Below are 20,713 nucleotides of genomic sequence, written 5' to 3'. Positions count from 1 at the left end.
TGTGGAGTACTCCCCGTGATCAGAGGCAGCAGAATACCAAGTAGGCACTGGGAGGAAATTAAAAAGAAAAATAGTGATAATTAAAAGAGGCTTCTCCTGCCTTGAAGTGCTCACAATCAAATTAAGGGAGTCAAATGTAAACAAATGCGGTGGCTTGGAAATAAGCGCCTGCTCCCTTCGAGCGTGTGCAGCCCGACCCAGACTAAATACCCTGGGAGCACCGCCTAAGAGCGGCCGGGAGAGAGGGTGATGCCGATGGGGCTTCGCGGTCTTGCAGACTGAAACTGACTTCCAGAAAGGTGCAGATTCTGGCCCTGGCTCTAATTGTTTTGCCCTATTGTTGTTTCCAAAACGAAGTCAGGGTGGTTGCCTAAAGAAGAGCACTCAGAAGTACCCGTGGGTGTTACATTACTCTCTGTTCTTTTTCACAAAGTAATTATTTTTTTCCTTCCCAGCATCGGAACCACACACCGGCCGCGGGGCCTGCGGCGGGAGGCTCGCCCCCGGATTCAGGGGAATTCGGAGCAGCCCGGCTCCCCTCTCTCGGGCGCCCCGGGCCTCGCCACTCGCCCGGACCTGAACAGAGGCTGAGCGGGCCGTGCAACGATTCTCCGGGAACCTAGCTCCCCTTCATCAAAGCAACCAACCACCCCAGAGGACCCCGCGCCACCCCACAGGGAACCCACAGAGCAACTGAGCTGTGCCTCGGGAGGCCCTATAGAACTTTCTGCGCTCCCCTTTTCCCCCGGTCTTGGCTAGGGACAATCCATGCACTCGGTAGCTAAAGCAACAATCCACCTTCATTTTCTAACGGCCGCGGCCGTTCACTGAGCAGGCCTCCCAGCCCCGGCGCTCTGCTGCCCCTCGTGGTGGCCACCACCTTACCGGGTTCCAGAATCGCGTCGAGAATGCGGCGACCCCCGGTGACCCTTCCATGCACTACATTTCCCATCACCCTTTTCTTAACATCGCGAGAGTTCCAGCGAGACTGCAGAGAAGACTTGCGCGCTAGCTTGGTTCTGTCCTCTTTCTACGAGGCCGGCCGCGTGGTTGGGAGTCATGGCGGGTTCTACTCGGGTCCAGCGAGGCAAGGCGTTTCAGGCCTTTGGCAGGTGGGAAAATGGGGTCTCCCTTGGGTGCTAGCACATTGGCTTCTTCTTTTACAGAGGGGAAACGGTGGCGATGAACTGGTAACCTAATTTATAGGATGGTTGGGAGGATTAGCCAAAAATATCGGGTATGAAAACGCTTTGCAAACGGCGCGGGCTTTCAGGATTGAAGGGAGAGATCTCAAGCCCACCTTTGGCGCCGAAGGGTCCCTCCTCGGGGAGAGAGATCCTCCGCATCTATACGACCTCCTTCACCTCACCGCCACGTGTGAGCTGACCTTGCAGCCCCCGCGGCCCTGGGGGTCTCCTGGGGCCGCCACCGAGGCGGGCTGATAGTCCCATCTCGAGTGTTACCGTCTCAATATTTGACTTCCTCTTGAACGGAGGAGTACCTCGGGAACAGCCTCAATCAGTTTTTATTTAATTCCACAGATAGTAATTAGTGGGACTGTAGACTGGAGAGCCGCGTTTTTACACCGAACCTTACATGCTCATTTTTTCCTTCCCCACAGGCCTGCCTTTGGCATCTACAGAGATAGAAGCAGACCTGCGGGTTGAAACCCGATTCAGAGTTTTGAATCGGGCCCCGAAGTGAGTAAGAATGGGTGGGTGGAGGCAGGATCTGGGTGGGCACCAGAACCGAGAAAGCCGAGATGGTGTGCAGGCCTGGCACATACAGCGCCGGATACTTCCTTCCGAAGTTGAGTTCAATTCTGTAAACCAATGGTGGCATAAATGTAGAATCCGAAATGAAGGTCTGCCAGTGTGATCTGGGGGCCACTAGGTGTCACTGTGTGAACCCAAAATGGATACATAACCCTGCTTACAGGGTGAAAGGGAACCTTGGAAAAAGAGTTTTGGTTGCCTGGGATTTAGATATGTTACAGGCTGAGCTGAGGATGATTTCAAGTTATCCCTGTCTGAAAGGACATCTTTTGTGAAGAGTCCTGACTTGCTGAGGCTCAGCTTTTTAAATCCCAGTCTTGAGAGTAAATGCCTTAACGTTGTTTCTATTAGAATGAAAAGTATGTTTTGCATGTTTCTCTTTTAGATTAAAGACATTGGCTGTGAACTTGGAAAAAAGTCACCTGAAAACTCATCCTAAGATGTCCTCGAGATGAAATTTCTGTCAATGGTAAGATTTTTAGCTCCTTCACAGACTTGCACTGGGCATGACCTCTTTTAAGTTTGGTCTGCGAGATTTCGGAATGTGTGGGTCCTGCCCAGACCAGGTCCTGCCCAGACCAAGCAATAAGAAGCTCTGTTTGCTGGGCTCCTTGCCAAGCAGTTTCACAAACAGCATTTCTTACAATTGCTGGATTAGATTAGGCCAGCAGTTCTCAGCAGGGGGCAGAGGGCGTTACTGGGGTCCAGTGAAGGCTTCTGAGTGTCCTGTTAGGCACAAGCCAACTCCTCTGATGAAAGAAGTATACATCGGAAATGCCAGGAGAGCTGGTCCCTCCACAGGGCATCCCTCCAAAGGGGGTTCGAAACCCTTTGTTAGACTAAGGGGTGATCTGGACTCTCCACCCCCAGATAACCTCACCAGAGCCTTATTTTTAAAGCCATTTTATTTCTTTTAAGTTTTTTTTTATACTCACCTGAGGGCATGCTCATTGATCTTAGAGAGGGGGGAAGAAGGAGAGAAACATTAATTGGTTGCCTCTTGTACCTGCCCTGACCAGGAATTGAACCTGCAACCTTTCAGTTTATGAGACAATGCTCCAATCCACTGAGCCATAAGGCCAGGGTGATCACATATATTTTTAGCTTGGCTTTTTATTGCAGCAAGATTATACCACTGGCTATTTTTAAGTAGCTCTCAGGGCAGATCCATAATCCTCTATCTTGAAAAACTGGAAGCCATATGCTTGCTCTGCAGGGTCATTTTGTACACAGAGACGAGTGAAAGGGAAATGACCACGTGTGTCGTTGCCTCTTGGCATCAGGTTCCCCTTGCGCACTGGTCTCCAGTGGGCTTGCTGAAAGGTGTAACCCACGCTGCGCCGATGCTGGAGAGACCGTGGAATGTCTGCCCCATAGTCAGCCGTAGACGTGTGGTGCCAGGGAGGGAAGGTGCTGGGGAAGTTCCTGCTATAAAAAGGGCGGGAACTGTCTACGTGTCAGTTCTGGGGCACAGGGTACATCTAGCATTAGATATGGTCAGTGTTTGCCCTTGAGGGAAAGTACATTCTAATCCAAGTAGACAAGATAGAAACAGAATGGGAGTTCTCCCGAGGGAAGCGGGGCAGAGTTCGGTAAACCCCGAGACACGCCCAGCAGTCTGCGGGAGCTGTGGCTGTGGTGCCGTGGGCTGGGGGGGTTGGTGGGAGCTGAGTCTGTGATGATGTGAAGTTATCCCTGTCTGAAGGCAGAGAAAGGCCTCCAGGTGTGGAATTTGGATGTCTGAGACTCGGTTTCCCACGTTTGCTCCTAAACAGAAAACTTAGGCTTGATTTGAAAGTGAGTAACTTGAGAGATACCTACATATTTTCTCGAGTAGACTTTTTCTTTTGTGATTTCTCCTTGCCAGGGACAGTCACAGCCTTGGTTTCTGATGCTGAAACAGACCCTGCACCCATGCCAACAAGCAGTGACTAGCGCCCTGTTGGCCACCCTGCACCCGGGGTGGGTCTTTCGAGGGTAAGTAACAAGACTTCCCCCACAGGCCTGGGGGGCAGGGCTTGTTTGCCCCGCCCCGCCCGGGACTGAGAGGGTTACGCTAAGTGGCGAGGAGACTTAATAGGCTTTCGTTTTCTTTGTTAGATGTTGGCAGTGAGGCACCAAACTGCTTTGCCTGAGGCCAGAGAAACAGTCAGTCCCTCTCCATCCTTTGTAAGTTTCCTGTTTCTGCTTTGCCAATCCCTAAGAAGCCCCATCGCCTGCACTCTTAAAAGCAGCTCGGGCTTCCTGCGGGATCCAGTAGAACAGACTCCAAAGGGAACTGTGGACACCCCACTGGGACTCCAGGCCAGCGAGTCCCTCTGCAACTCGAAAACCAGCGGTGCGGCTGCCCTGTCACTCCTTCCGCCCCTTGATTAATGCCTCTGAGGGCACAAGCTGTAAGAGGGGGCAGAAATGGGCAAGTGGCCCGGATTTGGCTCAGGCTCTTAACTGTGCAATGAAAGAGCGCATGTCACATACTTCAGAAGATGAGTGTGCCCTTTGAAACAGACTGGAGTGTGGACTGGACGCCGGCTGGGCAGAGTGGGAATACTCAGGGCTTCTGGGTGGTGAATACTCAGGGCTTCTGGGTGGTTGCCCGTGTGCTGACCTTCGGGGAGAAGGGCAGCCTCTGGCACCAGCAGAGCCATTTGGTTTCCAGGTGCTCTGAACCTCACGGCTGCAACCGTTCAAACTAGACCGACAGGCAGTTTCACTCTAGACACCACATGGGCTTCTACTGGAAGCCAGGCTGGCACCTTAGGGCTCTCCTGGGGTTGGCTGGGCGGCACGGCGGTGTGACTGGCCTGGGGCAAGATCTCTCCCTTCGATCCTGAAAGCTCGAGCCGTTTGCAAGGCGTTTTCACACCCGATATTTTTGGCTAATCCTCCCAACCATCCTATAAATTAGGTTACCAGTTCGTCGCCACCGTTTCCCCTCTGTAAAAGACGGGCAGCAGAGGGCTGGGTTGCCTGGCACGGGGACAAGAAAGCAGTGAAGTGGCTGAGACAGGGAGGGCATCTGGCTTGGTTCCTGTTTAAATGCCAGGCTTGAGGTGGGCAGATTGCTGACGGAAATGGGGCTGTGTGTGCACTCTTTATATTTAAGGTCTTTATATTTAAATATAAGATTTCTATTTAAGATGGGGGTGTGTTTGTTGGGTCACCGAGGAAGCTGCACTTGGGGTGAGATTTGATGAGCCGTACACTGGCCCCAGCAGCTTACAGTCCAACAGACTGAAGGGGCACATTGGCAAGTGGGGAGTCTGCAGAAGTTTTATACCCAGAGCCGGGTGAATGTAGATGTCCCCCGAGCTTCCCGGTTGGTCTTTACTGGCCACTCAGGAACCTTGGCCACACCTTCCCTCCCCTCCCGCACTGTCCAGAAAACAAGCTTCCTGGTCACCTGGGCGCCTCCCCAGCCTGCGTGGAGCTCACTGAATTGCAGCTGTGCCTTCAGCACACACAGAGGCGCATTGGGTACCATGAGTGCCTCTGTGGTCGCCTTTTCTCTGGATTAGTTGACACTGTTGAGCCTTCAATGTGGAGGCGCTTCATCGGCTGTTATGTTAGGTGTTTCTCTTTTGCTTTTACAGGTGCTCTCCTGTGCCTCTGGATGGGGGTCAGCACAGCCTCCGGGCCAAGCGTTCGTGCCTCTAAAGTGATCCCCTCAAAGGAGAATCACTTCAGAGTTCTTTGGACCTCATCTTCAAAAGTAGCTAAATAGCCCTGGCTGGTGTGGCTCCGTCGAATGAGCATTGGCCTGCAAACCAAAGGGTCACTGGTTCAATTCCCAGTCAGGACACATGCCTGAGTTGTGGGCCAGGTCCCCAGTAGGGGATGCATGAAAGGCAACCACACATGGATGTTTCTCTCCTTTCTCCTCCTCTTCCTCTCTTCTCTCTCAAAAAATAAACTATTTTTAAAAATAAAAAGAAAACCCAATTTGGGTGGCAGTGAGTTTATCCCGGAAAATTTTGGGCAACTAGTGAAATTGGGGTCTGAGAACCTGAGGGACACCACAGCCCAGGCGACAGGACCCAGGCACCGTGGGGCTGCAGTGAGGGCAGGTTGAGGGCCGTTGGCGAGGCTGTGCTCTGGGGTCAGGCTCTGCCCCAGACTCCGTCCCTGGTGTGTTCCCGTTTAAGTCAGCATGTCTTGGGCTTACATTCTGAAGCACAAATAAATCATTTTTTAAATGACTAGCATGGATTTCAGATCGAGACCCACATGAAAACATTTATACTGGGATTCAGTAAACATCTTTAGATAAATGAAAGTTTCGCAGAAAAACACAAGGCACAGTCCGATGTTCAGGGTTTTTGTTTAAGTTGCCCACTAAGTTGATTTTATATGCCTTCAAAGGGTTGCCACCCACAGCACTTAGGAAATCTGGATTGGCAGGTTCCGATAACCCCGGAGTGATGGGAATTGGGGGTGGTCAAGTACTGTGGACAGAAAGGGGTCCTGGCGGCAGAAAGCTAGAGCTTCCTCGGGTAACTGCTTGACTGTGAAAGCCCAAGATGTCCATTCTGTTCACGTGTCTGAGCTGCTCAGATAGCAGCGCTTCTATGCTGGTGACAGCCCATCCCTCCGGGTGACACTTGCTGATAGGATCAGCCGCCCACCCCAGGGGCCAGGTCCTAGGTTTTGGAGAGGTGAGCAGTGTGGATGGATGCGGCCAGAGGGAGACTGGATGCGGCTGGCGGCTCAGCCCTGTGGGCACAACCGCTCCCCCCACAGCTTTGTAAAAGCTGCTTGGCATCAAGACGGCGACTCCCAGGGTTCAAGGGCAGTACGGTGCCAGGTTGGCTTCCAGTAGAAGCCCATGTGGTGTCTAAAGTGAAACTGCCTGTCGGTTAAGTTCAAACGGTTGCAGCCATGAGGTTCGGAACCTGATGATGGCAAGGGTTCCTCCCGTGGTGACGGGGTGGCACTGTACCACTAAGGAAACTCCCCCAGGGGCAGGCAGCCTTCCCTGCTGTTGGCCCCTGCCAAACTCCAGAACTTCCCCATGGCTCCTGAATTCTCAGAACAATCTCCCTGCCATGCCCCTGCTTGGCGTACCACCGCCCCCGACACAGGAAAAATGAAATGCTTGTCCATCATTTATGCAATCACCTAATTTCCAATTACATTTTGCCCTGGGTTCTTCATCACGGGTCAGCGTAAGTCAGCCGGGTTCTCAGGGAGGTGAAGACCTGTCCTCGAGTTGCCTTGGTGGTTGCGTGGGGCCCTGTGTGCAAAGGGAGGGTCTGGGCTGGGGAGTGTGCGTTTGCCTGTGATGTTTGGCCTGGTGAGTCCTCCACTTCCTCGAGTTGCTCAGCCCTGCCCGCTGGCCTTGGTTTGAAGCTCGGCTCTGAGGTGTCCCTTTCTGATGAGGTGACGGTCACATCTTGGGAGTGCTGTCTTCCGTTTTAAATGGACCCAGTGGAGCAGCCCATTTCCTTGCTCCAGGTTGGAGTGCCTGTCCCCGAGCCAGGGGTGAGTCTTCTGGGACGAGCCAAGGACAACATGCGCTGTTTCGCAATGAACAGGCCTCGGTGACAGTCATCCGAAGGCAAGGAGTGGGTCTAGGGCTGGGGACCCTGTCACGCTGAAAGGACGAGGTGGCACTTCGGCTTCTTTGAAGGGGACTTGGCCCCCAGCTCTGCGAGGACAGAGGGCTCGGTGGTCCAGGGTCAGCGCTGGTACAGCCGAAGGATGCCGGCCGCATGCAGGTCCCTCCACAGGGCCGCTTCCAGGGACAGGTCGTGGTTTGCGTAGAATATCAGTGGCTTCTTGACTCGTTCGAAGTAGTGGTCAGAAAATTTCCAGTAGTTGCTTGTGATGAATCCATAGGCACTAACCTGGACAGAGATTGTCGGAGTCAGCATTCACTGAGCTACTGCGGGCAGGCTCACGCACAGTGACGTGAACTCAGGAAGGCACGCCCCCCGCCCCCCCCACATTTGTCCACGTGAAGGTGCAGGTGCACAACAGTTGTAGCTCATAAACATCCAGCCCCGTGTGCTCTTTGCACTTCTCACCCAGCTTTACAACTATCATCCCCATTTTATAGACGGAGGAACAGACTCAGGTCACCAAATGTGTCCTGTGAGTGGCAGGCTGAGTTTTGAACCCACACCCAGGACTCTAAAGACATGACCACCATGAAGCTCAAGGAGGCGGCGTAATCCCATTACTACCAGTTCTCCGCGCCGCTGGTGGCTGCGGACTGAGTCTCCGCTTTAAAAGAGGGAGAAGGGGCAGAGCCAGCGTGTAGAGTGCCTTTCTCGAAACTGCTTCTCAGCCTTGCCCTGTGGCACGTGTGGGCAGCTTCCCATCACAACTGTCTCTTATAGCGCCTGGGGATTGTGTGGGGAAGGCTAACCCTGCTGTCCCACCCCACCTCTAGAATGTCCTCACAAAAGGCCGTCCCTGCCCAGTTCTGTTGAGAAGGTCTTGTTTTCGGAAGAGCCATTTGACAATGTGAGCCTTCAAGTTCACAGAGAGCAGCCTTCCTGGGGACGAGGGAGCGAAGGAAGGAGGTGTTGGGGCAGGTGGCACCGGGAGGAAAGGCTGGCCCCGGGGCTGTCCTATCAAGGACGCTGGATATTGGGTGTGGTGTCCCTCTGGCCGCTGAGGGATCCTTTCCCCACAGGACGGAGGCCCAGGCAGGTCTGGGGGTGACAGGCTTGTAGGGGTCCCAGGAATCAGATCAGATTCCATTCACACCTGTCCTCTGCGGTTGTGGATCCCTGAGAGAGAAGACCTCTTACCTGGTCACAGGTGTGTAAAGCTGTCAACAGCATGAGGGCCCCAGTACTAGGCATGTATAGGTCTCCAAAATTTGTGTTCATCAGCTTAGATTTCAAAAACCTGGAAGCAAAAGGCATCATTGTGCAGACATTGAGGTCTTGCACATTAGTTCAATGATGGGGCAGTTAACATTTGACAGCGACCGGTTCCAAAAGGTGGGAAAATCTCTGGCCCTTGAACCCCAATTAAATCCTTAACTTGGGGAAAATAACCAAATGAGCTCTGACATCAAACAGTCTTCAGGTGAGAGCCGTCCAGGAGAACCCCAGGTAGGATCCCGCGTTCTCTCCTTTTCTAGGAGCCTGAGTGCGGCCTGACTCTGCTGCAGCCGCCTGTGCCCAGCCCTGGGCTGGTGCGGAAACACAGGGCACACGGCACTGAGACCTAAGTTTCTCTCTGTCTGCAGACTTGGCCAAACAGGAACCACACATGAGGGACAGGGCACACAGGTCCGGTGGCTGGAGCCCCCCGTGAGGGGGTGCCTGGGGGTGTGTGCACGGGGACTCCAGAAGTGAGGCCACAGTGTGGTGACCGCGGGCCTTGGCCTCAGTCCTGGATTCACATTCAACTTTCTTGGGCAAACCTGGTCTCAGCCCACATCTTTCTCTGTTGCCTGGGGCTCCCCTTTGCCCTCGGCTACCTGCACCCCTCACCTGCTCTTGGGATGCTGGCCTCTGGGCTGCAGCAGGGTTTCCCTGCCAAACCGGCACTATGGGACATTTGAAAGGGCCAGGTCATTCAGGACCCTCCACCCTGTCCTGGAGAACCAGGCCAGAGGGACAGGGAAGTGAGGTCGGGCCCTTTTCTCCCTGCTCCTCCTGCACCCCCCCTCCCCCACACTGTAGGCCGGCTGTGTTTGGACCTAAAGATGAGGGCAAGTCTGCTTCCAGTCCCACTACTGCCCTGCACCCGGGCTACCCCTAAGCCTGGCCAGCTGGGACCTTCGTAAACATCCCTGGTGAATAAATACCCAGCTCTCCCGAGGGCCCTGTCTCTTGTGTGTTGCAGGGACTGACCCATGGCCACATCCACGGAAAAACTCAGGTAGTAAATGGGCCAATAACAAGGACCTGGTGCCCTGCCTGGCACACAGCTCGGGCCCTAGGTTGCAGTGTGTGGGCATGGAGAGACCTGCAGCGCTGGGGGGGCGCCGGGGCTGTGCTTCCCCGAACCCCCCAGCCCCGACCACCTACCTCTGGGTCACGTAGTTGATGAAGTCTGGATGGAGTAGCTTGAATTTACCGGCAGAGGCTTCCGGTCCAAAATAGGTCTGCGGCCTATTTGGAGAAGAAGTGCACAGAGCGGCTCAGGCTGTCGTAGTGGCCGTGGGCGGACGAGGTGAAGGGGAAGCCGCTGGGCCGGCGGCGGGGTGCGGTGCGGTAGGCGCGGGGCTGCGAGTAGTAGCGCGAGAAGGGCGTGTAGAAAGTGGCCGGCAGCACGCTGGGCACCACGGGCGGCTTGCCGCCCACCAGCACCTCCATGGGCGGCGAGTAGGTGAGCGAGGAGGGGGGCAAGAGCAGGGCGGGCGGAGTCCGGTAGGAGCAGCGGAGCGGCGGGAGCGGGGCCGGGGGCGGCAGGAGCGGGAAGTAGAGGGACTCGGGGGGCGCCGGGCGCTCGCGTTCGCGCTGGCGTTCGCGCTCGCGGGCCGGGTACAGGGGCAGTGGCGCTGTGGGGGGCTGGAAGAAGGGGGGCTCCTTCAGGAAGCGGGACACATAGGGGGTGATGTAGGCCGGGATGCCCGGGATGCACCCGATGTAGGAGGCCGAGGTGACCGGGCTCTGGTTGGGGGACTTGGCGAGGGGCGTGGCGGGCGACTGGGACGAGTTTCGAGAGACGGATTTCAAGCCGGATTGGGAGGGAGATTTGGAGGCGGGCGGCGTGGGGTTTTGGACAGATCCTCGAGACACGTGTTGGACATGAGGGCTGGGGGTCAGGGAGGAAGCCCGGGAGGAGGGCTGTGAGGGGGTGGGGGTGGGAGGGTGAGAGGAGGGGCGGGAGGTGGCCCCCCGGCTGGGGGGTGGGGAAGGGGCGGAGCCACCCGAGTTGGACTGGGGCTGCTGACCGGCAGGGCTGCTGTTGTGGTTGGTTCGGGACTGGGAGGGGGACTGGGTCGGGGACGGATTAGGGGTGTGGGAAGGGGAGCTCATTGGTGTCGGCAGGCTTCTCTGCACCGGATGTGTCTGAGCTAGCCCCCGCAGGAGCCCAGCCCCAGCCGTGTCACAAAGCCCACCCTCATAACCAGCTGCCTCATTGTGAGCGACTGTTGGGTGATCACAAGGAGGGGTGGGGGCGGGGCGCAGGGCCGGGTTATGGGTGCGGGCCTGACCTTTGCGGGGTTAAACCCCAAGGACCCCTTAGAGGCTGTTCTTCCAAGAGACTGGCAGGGAGCAGTGAGAGAGGAGGGCTGGTCGTTGTGTGGGGAGGGGAGAGGCAGCAGAGATTTCTAAGGACCTGACTCGGGGACACAAATTGTCTCAGCACCACTGGGAGAGCGATGATGGGCTGAGGGCCAGGACATGGTGCAAGAGAGCTGGACACAGGCCTGCTGCCCAGGAAGGAGGGGGCCAAGACAGAGTGCCCTTCGTTCCCACAGCACAGGACGCTGGGCCCACATCACCCATTCTCCCATTTCATGCACACGGTTTGGGGAGGGGGCCAGCCAGGGGCGGGGCAGGACAGCAGAACCAGCTGGGGACAGGCCCTGCACATGCTGCCCCTGGGAGGCTGGGCCGGTGCAGGGGTCAGCAGCCTGAAGCTGAGGAGCCAGGCATGCCTGCTCCATTCGGGAAAGTGGCCCCTTGAGCCCGCCGAGCAGATTGGGAGGGTTCCCTGGGCTTCCTGGAGGTGGCGGAAGGAAGCAGCCTCCCCCACAGTTCCTGAGCACTGGGAGGTTTTCTTGCCGCCCTCGCCCACCTTTCCTACCTGACAGGGGGGTCTCAGGAGCAAGGGGAGGTGCCCTGCCCCTGCTTGGCTGCTCACCTGTCCCCTTTGTCAGGACCCTTGCGGACAGGCTCACCCAGAACAGCCGCCCTCAGCATCACATAGTCACGGAGGTCTGAGGGGATGAAGATATACCGCAGGTCCTGCTGGGGCGACAGAGACCCTGAGCCCAGGGGGGAACCAGATCACCTCCAGCTCCTGCTCCGCAGGGACAGCCCCCCCATCCAGTGCCACCATCATCCCCACAGGAGAATTTCCTGCCCATGCCTGTAACTGCCATTCCCAGGGGCTTCAGGACCTGCTCGCTAATTCTTTGGTGTTCTTCCCGTCCAGAGGGGAAGCTTACCCACCATGCCGTGGAGCATGGGCCAGACAATGACTAAGAACAGTTTTTCTAAGAAAAAGGAAAACAATGACGGGGTATGACTTCACCCTCTTGCTCTCTGGGATCAATGACCCTGGGCAAAGTCAGCTGCCACGGCCTGAGGACACTCTGGTAGCCCCCAGAGGGGCCCAGGTGACAAGGGCCTTTCCAAAACCACAGCCACCGGAGAGATCCCGAGCCAAAACCACTCTGCTAAACTGCTTCCAATTCCTGACACAATGAAACTGTACGATAGTAAAGCGACCACGTTTGGGGGTGTTTCGGGACACAGCTCATACAGGTGCTGTGGCCTCACCGGAAATAAAGCCGTTCCGTTTGCTCTGTCCGAAGCCAAAACAGGTTCCACTGTGAGGCCTGGGTGGAACACTCCTTAATCCCCTTTTCAGAGGAGGAAGCTTCTAAAAATTCAGCCCTGGGGAGCATCCTGCAACTCCTTCTCTGGGGATGTCCCTGACCCTGCAGCAGCACCCAGACCTCCTTAAGGGGAAGCTTGTGATAGCGACTGGGTGTGGCTAAAGAGGACTTCGGGCGAGCTCCTCAGTCTCTGGGCCTCGGCTTCCTGCACAGGCTGCTGGGAGAGGTCGGGAGGCACACGCCACTGTTCTGGTGGGCCACGTGGGAGAATGGAAAGAACTCCAGGTCCGCAACCTGAGGGGCCCGGTTTTTATTGATTCTAGCTGGTGATGGCCTTGGACACGCTGCCATCTGGAAATGGGCAGCTCTGGGAAAACGGGGCAATGCTGGAGCCCTCAGCAAACGCCTTCCCTTGCGTGCAGCCCTGGCGTGGGAGCATGACCGTGAACCCTGGCCCTACTGCTGCTCTGCTGGGCACGGGGCGTGGAGCCCTGTACAGCGGAGCCGCTGTGGCACCTGGAGATGGGCGCCGTGGCGCCCCATAAGCTCTCAGTGAACTTAGCCATGCACACTCTGGTGCCGAGGGGCTGCCTGAGACAGTAGGGCATCCCTGCCCAGACCCCCCTCCTCAAAGGCTCCACCCCTGTGCCCAGGATCCTGGCACAGCTCTGCACCCTCTGGACCAGGGCCTGGGAGCCCTTGGCTTTCCCCACGGAGGGGCTCTGGGAATAGTGTGCCCATCAGAGGCCTCACCTGTCCTTGTGGCACGGAGGTGAAGCCCAGCTCCTTGTAGGAGATGAGCGAGTTCTTCATTGTGTTCACGGTGAAACCGTAGAAGGAGGTCTTGGTGCCCACATCCTCTTCAAAGCCTTTGATCACAGCACCATTGAGTCTGGTCCGGATAGAGGCCGGTCAACCTCCGGGCAGTCACACCACACTGTGTGTGCCCTTCCATCCCCCGGGCGGGCTCTGGCAAGCCTGTCCCACGCCTCTATGGACCACTCCCTCTGCTCACAGTCACACTGGCACCCACTCCTCCGGACCTCAGGGGGCTGCCTGTGAAGTGGGCACATCTGGCCCTGCTGTCCCTTCCTCCCAGGTCCCCGAGGCATGCATGTTTGCATGTGCCTTCGTCCATGCCGGTCAGCCCATTGTAACTGCGGAGCCGCCGGGTGCCACCACTGGCTGCCACCCAGGCCGGTGAAGATGCTGCTGCCCAGCTGCTGCTGCCACTCCTCCTGGCCCCTGCCCCACGTACCTGAACACGTAGTCGTGGGCATCGATGTTCAGACCCTGGCGGGAACCGTTCAGAATGCCTCCGTTACCCACCACGGCACACCGGATGCAGTCCTGGGGCGGCCTCCCGGAGCCAAACAGCCCGGAGCTCTCGGAGCTGTTCAGAAGGCTCAGGGTGGAGACGATGTCTGTGGGCGAGGGGCACGTAGGGCATTATGCAGAGGCTGTCCGGGTCATCCGGGACCTTCCCAAGGCTTGACCCCAGCCCCTCCCAAGAGGCACAGAGGGTGGGAGGGGAATGCAATGTCAGTGGGGCCATGAGAACGGAAAGGGGGACAGGGTTTGGCTGTGCCTGCAGGGACTCAAGGACTTGAATAACTGGTCCCCTGGAGACTATTCCGAAAGGAAATAACCAGAGCCATGTGGGGGAAGGGGTAAATTAATGGGGAGGGGGTCGGAGTTCAGGGGGCAGCTTGGGGCGCTGCAGCCCCTGTCTTCGGCCATCTTTGGACCCTGGCACCTTAGTCTTTGATGCCAGGGAAGCCCCAGGAGGGTGAGAGCTCTGGGGGAGGAGGGCAGCCAAGCCCTCTTGCTGACTCTGTGGCGCTGCGGGGGAAGGAAAGTAATGCAGGAGCCACACAGCTTGGGGGCCTTTCTGGGAGGAATGGGACATGGGGGTCCCACATGGCTGTGAGGAAGGGACGGGCTGAGGCCAGAGGGCTGGCCGAGGGGCCGTGGCTGTGGGTTACCTTGGCGGGAGAGCCCCTGCCAGCCATAGGGGGCTTTGCGCTGGCTCAGGCCGTCCCACAGCTCCTGGGTGTAGAGGCCCCCGGACAGTAGCACTGGCTTGGAGAAGTCAAACAGTCCCTGGAAGCGTGGGTGCCGCTGGGCGGCCAGAGCCAGAGGGCGTCCGCACGGTGGGCCCTGTGGGTGAGCAGAGGAGAGGGGCTGAGCCTCGGGGGGCTGCTTGGCCTTGCAGTAGGGCTGGGGTCAAGAGCCGCCCTCCTCCCTCCACACTCGGGGAGCAGAGGATTTTCTGGGTTTACCCTGCTGGGTCTTCTCCTGAATACCACGCCTCTGCAGCCTGAGGGCCCTGGCCCCCTACTCCTGTCCCTCACTCTTGGGGAAGCTTGGGGGCATTTTCCCATGGGTGGGTGAGGTCAGCCTGGGCTCTGGGATCGGTGGGCCTGCGTCTGACTGCTAAGTCTGGAGTCCTGGCTGTGGGGTTTGTGGGGACAGGGCTGCCAGGAGAGAGCGACCGTCTTTCTTCCAGGCGGTGCCCAGACTGGGTTCAGTAGTGTCTTCCCAAAATGCCCCTCTGCCCAGCACCTCGGAACGGGACCTTGGAAGGGCCTTGCAGGTGTGAGTGGTTAAGATGAGGGCATACTGCATCAGGCTGGCCCTAAGTTCAGTGTCCTTCTGAGGAGGTCCAGTGAGGGCAGAGGCAGGGGCCGGTGCTCAGCCACGAGCCAAGGACTGCCTGCAGCACCAGAAGGCGGTGGAGGAGCCCCGCCCAGGAAAGTCCCCCAGGCGGCCTCGCTGGCGCCTTGCTTTCAGCCTCTGGCCTCTGGAACTGCTCGAGAACAAACGCTCCTTGTTTTAAGCCCCCCAGTTTTGGTGATCTGTTCCAGCAGCCCCACGAAACCACACACGGAGCCTCTGGGACCTTGAAGGACGGGGCGTGCAGAACGGGCCCAAGCACCGCACCCTGTGGATCCCAAGGCAGATCCCCTCCCAGCCTCGGCCTGGGCGGGGCCACCCTTATCACTGCCAGGGGCTCTTGGTGAAGGGGCCGGTTGGATAACGCAGGAAGGGGCTGTGTGTGGTCACATCTGCTATCCTGTGACAGAGCAGCAGACTGTGCAATCAAAGCCACAGGGCACGACGCTCAAAAACTTGCTCAGTGACGCGGCAAACGCAGGGGAGCCCAAGGAGGATGGGAGCACAGCTTTCGCACATTCAGTGGCTCACTGCACAAGTGCTAATAAGCATGGCAGGCGACCTTGGAAAAGACGTGCCCTGCACCGTGGAAGTGACTGGGAAGCGGTGGAAAGGGGGCTCTAACACGCGATGGAGCAGGTGGAGCGTGTGCGTGTGCAAATGTGCGTGCGTGTGCACATTTTGCGTTTTCCTACGCAGCTCCCTTCAGCCGGGTGTGGTTTTCGGCCGCGTAATCCAGTGTTCTCGCTGACAAGTGGGTCAGAAGCAAACACGAAATTTGTGTGATGCTCAAACTGCTTCCTAAGATATCAGTCTTGTGGGATTGATGTTGCAACTTTGGAAACGGTTGGAACCTGGAAAATTCGTGCCTTCAAAGCAAGCGCCGGAGCAGGACAGGCTGTCGCAGTTTCGCCGCCACTCAGGGTATCATCACGACGTTTTCCAGGACCTTCTCTAGGAGGCGCCAGGGTCTCCCCATCCGGAAGGGCGGCTTCCCTTGGGCCTGTGGCTGGCTTTTATCTCACGGGCCTGGTGGCGGAGCTTCCTGCTTCACTGTGGCCACCAGGAAGCCCAGAGGCAGATACATGGCCTGTCTAAAGCCTCATGGCACAGTTTCATGTGCTTGTCTGACATCTTCCTTCGCTGTTTATTTTATTCTATTTTACGTTTTTGCCTTGTGATATGTGTCTAAAAGCGACCTCAAGTCCTCCTTTTAGACCAGTGGGGTCACGGAGCAGCGCCAGGGGAAAGGACCTGAGGCACGTGAACATGACCTGGGCGAGTGTGGGTGCGCGCGATGCCAGCAGCCTCTCTTCCACCTGCCGCTGTCCAAGGGCCCGCCTGGCCTGGGGTGCTCAGTGGTCCGGGCGCTGGGGTCAGCCCAGGGGCTTGAATCTCAGGACTGCCTCTCTCCCCTGAGTGACCTTGAGCGAGGTACCTGGCCCCTCTGCGCTGTGGCAGCCCACAGTCTCCACCGACTGCTAGTTATGCGGCAGGGCCTGGAAGGGTCTTAAACCCTCAGGGCAAACCTGGGTTGTCCTCCCAGGGTTTAGTGTTTACTCTATGGCCAGCAGCTTAAATGTAACTCTCATAGTAAAACAACATTTGGAGCAGTAGAATGTCAAGTTCACAGGCCTTTTTAAGGGGCCCTGGCTGGTGTAGCTCAGTGGATTGACCGCTGGACTGTGAACCAAAGGGTCGCTGGTTTGATTCCTAGTCAGGGCACACACCTGGGTTGCAGGCCAGATCCCCAGTAGGGGGTGCACGAGAGGCAACCACATATTGATGTCTCTCTCCCTCTCTCCCTTCCTTACTTCTGTATAAAAATAAACAAATAAAAGCCAAAAATATAGATAGATGTATAAATCACAGGACCTCCAAGAAATGTTCAGCTAGCTATACCTCAGGGACCCTACTGATTCACCTCTTCATCTAGGGTGCAACGAGCCCTATCGGCCAGGGCTGAGGAGCCCTGTGGCTGCCCCGCTGTTTGCTTCATTCTGGGAGCGGGGGGGCCTTCCAAAGAGCCCAGCAATCTCATGAGAATGTTCTGTGTTTGCTCTTCTCTTTCCCCTCCTCCCTGCTAACTTGAGGGTGCTTCAAAGTACCGAGTAGCCAACCACCGTACCTTTCTTGTCCCCGAAATTGCAGCCTTGGGTCCAGAGAACACTTGAGGCGCCGTGGAGCTCCTGGGGGAGAAGGCACAGGTGAGGCAGGGATCAGACCACCCTGCGGGGGTTGGCTTCTGCCGCCCTGGTAGCTCAGGTAGCTGGCAGAGTGACCGCTCCTTTGATCCCCTGGTTTCTATCCTCTGATTCTCACCCATGTCTGTCTGTCTCTCTCTCTCTCTCTCTTTCTCTCTCTTGGGCGCACAAACACTGCCACATAATTATGTTCTGACAAGCTGTATAAACCCAGAAATCAAGAGAGCCCTTGGCAAGTGGCAGAAATGTGGAGTTCATAGGAACAGTGGTTAAAAGATGAAAATATAAAATAGGAAAGCTTGCCAGCCCCTTGTGACCATGCAAGGGGCTTCCCTGCTGAGGTCACAGAGCAGGCTTTGTGGCTGGCCCGGATGACTTGGGCCCCTTCGCCCTGAGGGCCCTGGGGAGGGGCCCGAGTCTGAGGCCTGACTCCCTGGGTTTGGATCCCTGGGTTTGGACCCCGTGACTCCCCGAGGTTTGGACCTCGAACTTCTCAGAACCCGAGTCCCTGCGTCTGGACAGCAAGGAAAATCACATTACGTGTCATCAGTTGTGGCTTCCTGTAAAAAGCGCCCTCGGACTCAATGTTCACTACGGCTCCCTAAAGAGGGAAAAGACTTCTTGGTGATAGCCTCTCGGACAGTGTCCCTTCTACTGGGAGGTGAGGGGCTAACGTTACTACCCTACCCCTACCTCCCAGGTGCGCCCCCGCCCCCCCCCATGGGGCACAGGGCACCATGAAAGGGAGGAAGGAAGAGGGGCCCCTGCCCACTCCCCGAGGTGTCAGGTTTCTCCCAGACTCCAGTCCTCCCCCCAGCAGCCACGAGGGAGAAGGTGGGGAGGTTAGGGAAGGGCACTTTGCAAGGGAAACAAAGGCCTTTGTTTGCTTCCCGGAGCTGAGTCATGAGTCCCTTCAGGTTTCTATCGGCCCCTGGAGGGGCAGAGCAGAGAGAGCTGGGGTGACCCCTTCCCTTCAGACTAGCCAATGTCCACCCACAACATCCTGTAGACCCTGGCCATGAGCCCACCAGAGCCCCTCTGAGGAGGGACCCAGAAACGTCACCCGGTCTAGAAACCCCTGTGAGCTTTTGGAAAACACCCAGGCCCGGGCCCCACCCCGGGGATTCTGATCTGATTGGCCTGGGCCTCTCCCCAGAGGATGCCAACCCGCGGCCAGACAGGAACCTGACAAGGACCTGCTCAGCAGGGCCGGATGGAGACAGGAGGGATAGGGTTGCAGGGGAGGTGATGGGGCCCCCCATTCAGTTTCGCCACCCTGAACTCCGCTTCTCCCCCACCCCCGCCCCTGTTTCAGTGCGGCCAGCTCACCTGTAGGGTATCCTCAGTCCTCAGGGACCCCTCCCGCGGCTTCCAGACACACGTCTGGGGAGGCGGAGGGAGTGAGGGAAGAGCCAGCCCACCTAAGCCCCTCTGGGGAGCTTTCTTTTACAAAATAATGTTGACAGTTGATAGTCACTGGCCCCTGTATCTACCTTCACCCTTCTTCTATTAAAAAAAACACACCCCTTTTTTTGTTTATAAGTCTAGAACTCCCCTCGCCTGGAACTACTGACCCAGATTCTTCTCTGAGTAAAAATCCGCAATTAGAGACTCGGAGTCCTGGGCCAGAGGCCTGGCCGCAGCGCCCTGGTCCCCCGGCCCCCAACACACACACAGCTCTCCAGGTGGCTAGGCGAGCCCATTTCCAGACCCAGGCTGGGGAGGCCCACAGCCTACTCTTCCTTCCCAGAACGCCACTTCCTCCCTTGCTCCCCACCCCCAACAGGCCAAGTCCCGACCTGCTTCCTGGGATTTGGCTATAAAGTCAGGGCAACACCAAGGAGATGGGTAGGTTCTTGGGACTACTGGGTTTTTTACAAATAAAAGTTCTAGAAAAGCTTCGTTTAGGTATAATGGATGTTCAGCAAACCACATATTTAAAGTTGCATCTGATACTTTCAAAGGACATTTACCTGTTTTAATACATCTTTACATAAAATTGACAAGGATCCCCTTTCTTAACCCCCTCATCCCTTTCCAGCCCTGGTCCTTATGCAATTTCTGGGTACAAGGGGATTCCATAATTTCAGGCCATCCCTCGCTAGACAGAGTACCCTTCATTCTAAAGGGACAGGACTCACTCGGTTGCAAACTTACATTGTTTTGCAATTTGGGGTGCTCTTTGACCTGGTTCCCTGAGAGCAGACACTCGTTTTGCTCTCATTCTCTTCTACCTACAGCAAGGTTTAAGGAGGAAGGCACCGGTGGGAACCAGAGGGCCCGGAGGCCTCTCCGCAGCACTGTGGGCGCCCTTGCAGCCTCCCAGACCCAGGCTGTGGGCCCGGCTCTGTCCTTCCCCAAGTAAAGCTCAGTCCTCGCAAGGCTTCTTCAGTAACAAGAACCACCACGGACCAAAGGCGGGCTCTCAGGTTTCTCCTCGTGGGGCACGCAGGAGAGGAAGGTGCCCAGGGCGAGCGCGAGGGAGCGGAGCGCAGGGCAGGCTGGGCGAGGAAAACTTGTTCGGAGCCCCGAATCGGTCCCTGTTCCCAGGGCGGCCGTCTCTTTGTCGGATGGCGCCCAGACGGTGCTTATCAAATAAACAGAGCAAACGGCTCCGGGGAGAGGCAGCCGGGCACAGGAGGGCAGGGGCGCGAGCGAGTGGGAAAAGGCAGCCTGTCGCAGCCGAGCTGGGGATCCCGGCAAAGTTGGAACTGGGAGACTTGGGTCCCTGCCCCAAAAGTAGAGTATGCAAAGGTGACGTTACCAAGGGAGAGTTCCCCACAGAAACAGGACTGTTTTGATCGGACTCGGAGGAGCCGGCCAAATCCGGACTAGACCAAGTGCTTCCGAGCAGGGCTGGAGGGAATGAACCCACCAGGCTGTCTGCAGCGGCTCGCCCCTGCGCAAGGGGAGAGGTTCCTCCCCGGCCGGACCGGACGAGGCTGTAGCGTCCCGGGCAGCGCGAGTTTAGCGCCGGAGTGGAGGTTCTAAGGGCAGAGGGCCGCAGCCGGAGTCCCCGCTGGGAGTCTCCCCAAAGAGGTCACCAAAGGCAGCCCAGGGCCCTGGGCAAGGCGCCCTGCCCATCCCCGGGGCCCTCCTGATTAGGTCCCGGGAGGCAGCGCCTACCTGGCTCCGGCCCCGGGCCCCGAGTGCGGCTTCCCCACCGAGGAGAACAGGGCGAAGAGGATCCCCGAGCAGGAGGCCACGAGCAGGAGCAGCAGCCAGAAGAGCGGGTCGCGCGGGAGCCCCATGCAGCCCGGCCGGCGGGCGCCCTGTCTCCCGCAGTCCCGGGGCGGAGGGGACAGGCCCTGGGGAGCGGGACGGCCTGCTAGAAGCGGCTGCTCTGCCCAGTCCGGCCCGCCCAGCCCAGCCCAGCCCAGCCCAGCCCAGCCCTGCTCTCCCCACACACCGCCCCCTCTGGCGTCTTCCCGCCCGACTGTAGCCGGGCAGCGGAAGCCGCAGCACCGTCGGGTGCACTGGGCACAGAAGTGTCGCCTGCAGCCCCGGAGCTGCCTGCGCCCCTCGGGCGCTGCCATCCGCACCGGGGCACTTGCACAGCCGCACCCTCCATGGAGCTCCCG

The 20,713-nt window shown here is 57.6% G+C and overlaps 1 protein-coding gene, 1 long non-coding RNA gene and 2 other non-coding genes across 7 annotated transcripts; 3 read left to right on the top strand and 1 right to left on the bottom strand.

Moving 5' to 3' along the window:
- Positions 1–767: 767 nt before the first annotated feature.
- On the top strand, positions 768–5,568 carry LOC119000046 (uncharacterized). 3 transcript variants are annotated; one of them, XR_005069240.1, is made up of 6 exons: positions 768–1,112; positions 1,622–1,700; positions 2,161–2,244; positions 3,643–3,737; positions 3,876–3,944; positions 5,369–5,568. It is a non-coding gene; the product is annotated as an uncharacterized LOC119000046 (long non-coding RNA). The 3 variants fall into 3 exon arrangements; XR_005069238.1 differs by having other exon boundaries at positions 769–1,112; positions 2,168–2,244; positions 3,643–3,752; XR_005069237.1 differs by having other exon boundaries at positions 777–1,112; positions 3,643–3,752.
- On the top strand, positions 1,998–2,075 carry LOC119003371 (small nucleolar RNA R38). The gene has a single exon (XR_005069941.1). It is a non-coding gene; the product is annotated as a small nucleolar RNA R38 (small nucleolar RNA).
- Positions 3,443–3,526, top strand: LOC119003378 (small nucleolar RNA R38). The gene has a single exon (XR_005069942.1). It is a non-coding gene; the product is annotated as a small nucleolar RNA R38 (small nucleolar RNA).
- Positions 5,569–6,870: 1,302 nt separating the features above from the next.
- Positions 6,871–20,490, bottom strand: ST6GALNAC2 (ST6 N-acetylgalactosaminide alpha-2,6-sialyltransferase 2). 2 transcript variants are annotated; one of them, XM_037064829.1, is made up of 9 exons: positions 20,259–20,490; positions 17,057–17,117; positions 14,238–14,412; positions 13,511–13,676; positions 13,006–13,144; positions 11,553–11,659; positions 9,767–9,850; positions 8,534–8,633; positions 6,871–7,621 (listed from the first exon to the last, which is right to left on the bottom strand). In XM_037064829.1, exons 1-9 carry the CDS (start codon positions 20,381–20,383, stop codon positions 7,454–7,456), a joined length of 1,125 nt encoding a protein of 374 aa, XP_036920724.1. In that variant the 5' UTR covers positions 20,384–20,490; the 3' UTR covers positions 6,871–7,453. The 2 variants fall into 2 exon arrangements, with proteins under 2 accessions (XP_036920724.1, XP_036920725.1); XM_037064830.1 differs by having other exon boundaries at positions 11,553–11,656; positions 20,259–20,488.
- Positions 20,491–20,713: the final 223 nt, after the last annotated feature.

Source organism: Sturnira hondurensis, unplaced genomic scaffold (assembly GCF_014824575.4).
Source record: "Sturnira hondurensis isolate 20B ecotype Veracruz unplaced genomic scaffold, ASM1482457v3 Scaffold0001221, whole genome shotgun sequence".
Taxonomy (NCBI): Eukaryota; Metazoa; Chordata; class Mammalia; order Chiroptera; family Phyllostomidae; genus Sturnira; species Sturnira hondurensis.
This window is presented reverse-complemented; position numbering and strand designations above follow the sequence as displayed.